Source organism: Ictalurus furcatus, chromosome 14, assembly GCF_023375685.1.
Source record: "Ictalurus furcatus strain D&B chromosome 14, Billie_1.0, whole genome shotgun sequence".
Taxonomy (NCBI): Eukaryota; Metazoa; Chordata; class Actinopteri; order Siluriformes; family Ictaluridae; genus Ictalurus; species Ictalurus furcatus.
Window position 1 is genome coordinate 28059785 of NC_071268.1, and position 8234 is coordinate 28068018.

An 8234-nucleotide genomic window follows, 5' to 3' on the forward strand; every position below is an offset into this window, starting at 1 on the left:
CTCCTGTTTGAAGTACAGTTTAACGGAATTTCAGGCATACAAATTAGTAACAGAGAAGTGAAGGGCTAGGCTTGTTGCCAATGGTAACATCCCCATTGGCCTCGACTTCTTCTTGTTAGTTCTTTAAAAAATCTTTGGTTTAATTTCCCTATTCCATGTGCAGGGGAAATGATTATTCAGCTCCACCAAAATATTCTCTGAAAAGTTCTTTTTTTTTTAATGGAACCACAAATAGTTATTCTATGGCACGAATATTCTGGCACCTTTTATTTTTAGACAGGTGTGAAATCTTGAGACTTTTTAGTTCTGGGTCTGGCCATAAATATATATTCTAAATATAAATATGTCACAATTAGCATATCTTTTTAACAGCTCAACTTGATGGTAGAAACCATGTTCTAAGAGGAACCATTTCAATGTGAGCTGAAGCGTCTTGGCTCTAATACACACATGTATATATCTGATTCTGAACAAACTCCTGAATTCTTTTCTGAAACCCATTTCAGCAGAGTGTGTGCAGGGCTGTGACCCCGAGCGGGTATTACCTCATACTTTATTCCCCTCTGCTCTACCTGAGCGTGTTCGCAGTCCAGATGAAAGAGCGAACGACAGGGATCAGTGATCACTCACGCTGTTTTCTCCTCCACAATAATCCCGACTACAGAGAATGTCAGAGCCGAGATTCACAGAGAGACGGAAAGAGGGAATCTACTGTGAAGAATAGCTGAATTCTTGAATCTGATTGGTCAGAAGGTGTCATTTGTTTTCTATACCCGCAGCTCTGACAGTAATTTCTATAGTAACGACTCATTCACGGGGACTTTTACACATTTATGGAAGGAGTCTCCAGTGTCAGTGCCTTGTAACAGTCAGAGGTAAAGCTGTAGCTTTAAGTTTTCCAACATCTTCAGGACAGACGAGTCTACACTTTGTGGTTTCTCTGTATCATGACAAAACTTTTTTTTTTTGTCTTATTAACCTCAAGAGAGAGAGGGAGAAAAGAGAGGCTGGGGAAGGAACGATAAAACAAATATATATATTCCCATGAAATCTGAGGTGTGAAAGTGATATATAAACCTTTAATGGGAGTAAATATGTTAAATATTTCATTGACTGAATTCTTTTTTTTTTTTTTTTTTAAATAAAAATGCCATCCTCTTATGAGAAAATGTAGAAGAAGTGACAGCTTATTAATTTCTCTTCCTGAGATAGAAATGTCTGTGAATTTTGCATCATTGACACTAGCAGGGGTTTGGATTTTGGTGTTATTCCATTTCGCCATTAAAACGACCAGACCTGAGTGATAGAACTGTAACTCAGTCGGGACTTGACTGTTTAAATGCACAATCATGCTGAAGCTTGCGGTTTCTAAACACAGCCTGTGGCGCCATCTAGGGGTCATTTAATTGATCACAAGACATAATAATACGTAACAGAACATAATAACACGTGAGAGACGCTGAGGTGTCCGTGACAGTGTGTGTGTGTGTGTGTGTGTGTGTGTGTGTGTGTGTGTGCACGTGCATGGAGTTAATCAGGTGAGATTACAGACCTGACCCTAATCCCTCTGACCCTACTGTCAGAGATCTCGTCTCAGACACACATATCACTCTCAGGAGACGCTCCGGTCAGCTGTAAGTATGAACCTTTTTCAAAATGGGCATTATTTAGCTATTTAGTGACTTTGTGTGACCAGTTTTTTTTTTAAAAAAAGTGTACCTATTGACAGTAGAGGTGAAAAATACAGAGTTATTGTGTCAAATCAAACAGACAATCAATCCAATAACGTGGAGTAATATAAATAATAAGTCATGTCACTGGTATGATATTATATCAAACTTAAAGGATTAACTATGTGAGAAATAAATAAATAAACGTACATAATGTTCCTCTTATTGTGAATTGTACAAGGATTATTTAATCATGGCTGGTTTAAAGATAAGTTAGAGCTATGAGACTAATGTAGCTAACACGTTATGGAAGTCTATAGCATCCAAAATCTTATATATATATATATATATATATATATATATATATCACACACACACCTTACATAACATTGACATTTAAGAAACTCTTATCATTCACATCACCAGCAACTGTCTTTAAACTGTAGGGGGCGGAGCCTGAGAGGCAGCGTGATACCAAATGAAATAAAGTGACACCAGAATGTAGATAATATGTAGAAAATATGTTTATGATCATAAATCAACTGTTTGTTGATTAAAGACTGACACGTGGTGCGTTTTATCTATTTATAATTATGTTTAATGTTGTGTGGTAGTTCTCACTTACAGCATGTTATAGTTGTTCCCTTACCAGCCTCTCTTTTCTCTCTCTACTGAAGTTAGTAAGACAAAGAAATAAAAAAAACAAAACACAGCTTTGTCTTGTTACTGAGAAACCCCAAAGTGTAAACTCCTCTGTCCTGATGATGTTGGAAAACTTAAAGTTACAGCTTTACCTCTGAGTGTTATAAGGCGCTGACGCTGGAGACTCCTTCCGTACATGTTACTTACAGAAACTGTTACCAGATCAATGTATGATTTGTTACTATACAAATGATAATGTATTAGAACAAACACAATAATATACACCTGAACTATTGTCAGAGCTGCTGCTGACCAATCAGAATCGAGGATTCAGCAGCACTGTGGTGTAATTCTTTGTATTTTTAGATTAAACACTCCACCATCAGTGTGCATTAATCCTGTCAGATGTAGATTAAGGTGTCTGGATTAAGAGATTGACCCGTCTCACCTGCAGTGTACGATGGCACCGGATGAAGCAGTCACGCCGACATGCCATGCTAAAACCTCCGCCCTTCATCCACTAGACTCCGGTGGCATCGACAGACTCTCGCACACACCTGTCCTCCATGTGTCAGCAGCACCCACTGGAGAAGCTCGGGCTCCGCTTACATGCTCCTCCAACGATGCCGACATTTTCCCATCTGCTGTGGCTCCAGTGCACGATATCCGTCTCTGTGCGAGGTCCTCGGAGAGACAGAGGAAGGCGGAGAACTTTGAGAACTTTCCACCTAGACGTCCACTGAAATTAGCACCGATAGAGCTCCCCCTGGAGGTGAAGGAGGCTCAGAGGCAGAAGATACACTCCATCTGGAAGGAGGCGGACGATCTGGAGCAGACTGTTAAGAAAGTGAGCAATCATGGCAAAGCCCTCCTCTTACCTGTCAATCAAATTACAGTTGGTCATAGGTTGGTCAACAAAGAGCTAGATCATCAGGCGCTCAAAGCGAAATTTGCCATTCACTCCTCTCCAGATCTGTTCCAAACTCACCAGAATACGACTTCCGTCCAGTCAGCACGTGGCAGGGTGAACATCGGCCAATCAGAGGTTCGCAAAGCTGGCCACTCCAAACTGCGCAAGGCTCGGCAGCTTGACGAGGATCAGAGCAAATCTGGATCTTCCGCAGAGGGATTAAAGGATGATGAGGGCAAACCTGCAGCATCAGGGGCAACACTGCGCCAGCGGGAGATGGGGAAAGTTCTGGAAAAGCCATCGAGCAGGAATCTGGTGGGAAAAGTTTCCGAGGTGGTGGTGGGGAGAGGGAGCAAGAGGATGGCTGTTTACGGCATCCAGGAAGCTGCACTTTAATACTTTAACTCTCAGAGGATGTAAGAACTGTCTGTCCTTATTCTTTAGTCTCTCTCTCTCTCTCTCTCTCTCTCTCTCTCTATATATATATATATATATTATTCTATATATGTCTGTCTCACACACATTCGCTTTACTCTATTTTTCTAGCTTGCCATCATTGTGCGATCTTTCTCTTGTTATCGTTCTCTTTCTTTAACTTCATCTCTCTCTCACACACATGACAATTTCCAATAAAGCATTATTGAATATTGCAATCTGCAAAAGTATTAGTCTTAGTATTTCCAGAGCATCTACGAGACCCTGCACTGATCCAGACTCAGCTTCTGACATATCCAGAGGAAGAGGAATGTGATCCTAGATGAGTAAATGCTTTGTGAATCCCTTTGTCAGACAGCGATAAATAACACGAGGGATAAAACAACTCACTCGGTCTCAGAACACTAAGCTTGCAGCTAACTCCACTTTATTGGCAGCTCAGATAGGATGAGGGGCTTGGAGCTCTACCTTTAACACTCCAAGTGTCAGTACATGACAGTTTTTATCCATACCTTAATCAGTTCTGTAGCTCACCACCATGCTCCACAGGTCTCAGATCAGCTCAGTTCTAATCATACTGGAATAGAAGAAAGAAATCACAAAAGGTGGAATTTATTGGCATTACACATGTATACATATACACACACGTGTACAGAACACGCTTAGAAAAAAAAAACACTTTGAAAAGTTCTTCACCGGTCTTTCAGATAGCTAGGAATTCTTAAGATCCTTAAAGGCATCCTACATAGAACCCTAATAAAGAAATGTTGCATTATTCTGCATACAGTAGATCACCCTTAAGGGTTCTAGACTGAACCTGTACAATAAAATACCTCTCTTATACCCTGGTTTCAGAGTGGAGCGTCAGCCATGGTATGTAAAAAAAAATGGTTCCTGAAGAGATCTTCGGACAGACTGAGGGTTTCTAGGAAAGGAACTCTGTTATTGTATGCTTCTAAGTGAAACATGTTGGATTTCCTCAGAGGCACAGAATGAAGAACCTTTTATGGATTCTGTTTTCTGAGAGTGGAACCCTACTCAACAGCCAGGCAGTTAGGGAAATAATTGGCTGTTCAAAATGGGCTCAAGGACCGGCTTGGAATGGGGGTCTAAAAGGGATTCTTAAGGGTTCTTTGAATGGATAAGGTTTCTCAACTTCCTGAAAGGGATTCTACTAGGAATTCGAGAACTTCAGGAATTTTGCGGTGTATAATGCGACATGTCTTTGTGTGTTCTTGTTTGCTGTTAATAATCAATGACAGTGTGATAACATAAATTTGCAACTTTACCTCTGACTGTTACAATGGGGTGACAGTGGAGACTCCTTCCATAAATGTTACATCATCATCATCTCCTTACAGAAAACTTCACCATATTCTTCATTTTGAGGAGTGTCCTCGGTACAAGTCCAAGTAAACGAATTGTTACTATAGTAACAAAACGAGTGCGTTTATAGAAAATGAACTGTTATAGAAAAGAAGCAAACACTTTCTGACCAATCAGAACAGAGGATTCAGCATTGCTGTGGGTTAATAAAAATAATCTGTGACACAGTGTCTCTTTAATTCTCCACACATGAAGCAAGGCTATATCTGAACTCACACATTGGCCATGACCAAATGGTAAATTGTCTGCACTTATATAATGCTTTTTTTAACCTTAGTGCACAGTAAAATCCTTAGTGTTGAATTAACACCCAGAGTGTTTATTTGAGTCCAATGGACTTATATATAAATAAGTCTTATATATAAATACTGTGGGTGTTAAATCAACACTGGTGATTTTGCTGTGTGGTTCTACAACGTGCTTTACACTAGTTCTCATTCACCCATTCACACACACTCACACACCAACGGTATCAGATGCACCATGCAAGGTGCTAGCATGCCATCGGTGTCTTGCCCAAGAACACTTCGGCACATGGAGTCATGTAGGAATCATGGAGTCATGTGGAATCGAACTGCCAACCCTACGATTAGTGGACAACCCACTCTACCTGAGCCACAGCCACACACACCATCAAATATTCCATGTACGTACTGTATATGACAATGTGAAAATCATAATGGCACTGAAAAATGCAGCATTAATGCACGTGTTCTAACCCGTCAAACCCCCATCATCTGCCTAGGATAAAGTTAGCCTGACCTCTGACCTTTCTGTCTCTCAAACACAATGCTCTGGAGTGGAAATAGATGGGCCAGGCTTCAGGTTCCTGCTGTCTGCAACCCTATGCATGTTCATGAAGAAACACGAGTGCTTATTTCCTCAGCTATAATGCAGATATGATCCGTGATGTTGGTACAGATGTTCTTACAGTTTTGTCAGAGGGTTGAAGGAAGGAAAGGGGTGTTGGGAAGTGTAAGTGTGTGTGTGTGTGTGTGTGTGTGTGTGTGTGTAAGGTCTGTAAAAATACTTTGTAATTCAAAGCATGTACACCAGGGACATGGAGATGGAAATAAAGTGAGAGATCATGGAGCTCCTACATACACACAAGACATCTGGTGTGGTAAACGTCTTAGTGAACAAGAGTCTCTCTCTCTCTCTCTCTCACACACACACACACAGGTTACAGTTCATTGTATGTAGCACTGATATTACTTTTAAAAAACTGTATGTAACAAAAAGCTCAAAAACATTTTAAACCCAGCTAAAATGTCCATCAAAAACACCATAGCAACCACTTGGAATACCATAACAACCACACAGCAACAGTTGGACAACCACTTAGTAACAGCTGGGCAATCACCTGGCATATCACAACCCTAATAACTAATTACATGTTTTACTTTTTTTAACTAATTAAATTTTCAAACATAATGTGAAGGCATAAAAAACAAACAAAACAACCCCAAACAACATTTTTGTAACCTTTTAGTTTAGAAAACTGTTTAGTTTTCTAAAATCTGTACAGAACCTCAATGCACCGTCTTTCTTAGGAACCAGAAGTATGGAACTTGACCACTCACTTTTGAGTGGTTCTGTTATTCCCATCTTCAGCATCATTTCAATCTCAGTCTTCGGTTTATCTACTGTCTTCTTAGTAACTCGATAAAGATTCTGTCGGATTGGCGCAGTATCTTTTAAGATGATATTCTGGGTGACAACTTTGGTACGCCCTGGTCTTTCCTGGAAGAGAGATGGAAAAAATTGTCGTACCTCTACAAGTTGTTGTTGTTTGCGGGTGCTCAAGTGTGAATAAAGACCTGGAACCTCCCCTGATGGTCGAATTTGTTCCATTTCCACTTCACCTTCTTCCTCCACAACTGCCCACACCATCATTAACACTTGATCTTTAAGTTCAGGCACCATCTCCTTAAACTTGCAGGTTGACATGGTGGATTTGTTTAGGACATTTTTTTCAGGACACAGAATCTCATACATTACAGGGCCCAGTTTTTGGGTAACAACATACAGACCTTGCCACTTGGCCAACAGTTTACAAGTACCTTACAAGTTACCTGAAAGTAAGAGTACAAGAACTTTCTGTCTAGATTTTATGTATCTTTCTCTGGCATGTGTATTGTACCATACCTTCTGTCTCTTCTGGGCAGCATGTAGATTTTCTTTGGCTAAATTCCGGAATTTCTCCAGCTGGTCCCTCATCTGCAATAGAAATGTGTGGCCATATATCTCCATATATCTCTTTGCCAAACTTGCAGTTTCCTCTCCAGTCTGAGGTTGATTTTCTTTAACCCAAATCCTCAGATCTGGACGAAGCATTCTCAAGTACTGCTCAAGAAGGATAGTCTCTCCTATCTGGTGCTTAGCCTTAGCTTCTGGTCGCATCCACCTCTTGAACAAACCTTTGATTTGATTGTAGGTCTCTATGACACTCTCACCAGATGGCACAGTGAGATTTCTGAAGCATTGATGATATGTCTCTTCTGTTACATTGTACTTAACCAGTACTGCAGCCTTGATGTCCTCGTAGAAACCTGATTGTTGTTCATCCATCCCAGCATATACTTCCAAGGCCTTGCCTGTAAACAAAATGACCCCTTGAGTCACCCATTCATCCATTAGCCATTCCCAAGTTCTTGCAATGCATTCAAAACGAAATAAAAAAAACTCTCCACAAATTCCCCCTCTACGAATTCAGGGATTCCTGGTTCATGATATCATCTATAAGGTACATCCAGTGATTGAGTTACAGCTTGTACGCAGTCAACAGGGTGAGCTTGATCTGAATGTGCCATCATAACTCTTAATGGTGGTGGAGAAGTCCTTGGTGTAGGTAAGGGGTGGTGAATATGTTAGCTAACGGGTTCTTTAAATCTTCATTTATTGCTAGGTTTTTGACAATTTTTTTTTTTGCATAAAATCCATCATTTCCATCAAAAACTCCTGTCCCAACACAGCATTGTCTGTATCAGCTTGAGGAGTACTAGCTTTGTACAAGATGTCCCAACATCTTGAATATTCACTGCTTGCTGAAACCCGTTTGAAATGGCTTTCTCGTGTGCTGCAGCTTCCAGCTCCAAATCACCGACTAGCGCTTCCACTGTATCCTCTTCTCTCTCTGAGACCAGAAAATTATGTTCTTGCCATATAGTAGTCATCTTGATACTTCCAGT

The 8234-nt window shown here is 40.5% G+C and overlaps 1 protein-coding gene across 1 annotated transcript; it reads left to right on the forward strand.

The window, feature by feature from the left end:
- Positions 1–449: 449 nt before the first annotated feature.
- LOC128618335 (uncharacterized) lies at positions 450–3887 on the forward strand. The gene is made up of 2 exons (XM_053641886.1): positions 450–1634; positions 2767–3887. The coding sequence occupies exon 2, from the start codon at positions 2773–2775 to the stop codon at positions 3616–3618; it is 846 nt and encodes a 281-aa protein (XP_053497861.1). The 5' UTR covers positions 450–1634; positions 2767–2772; the 3' UTR covers positions 3619–3887.
- The last annotated feature ends 4347 nt before the right edge of the window (positions 3888–8234 follow it).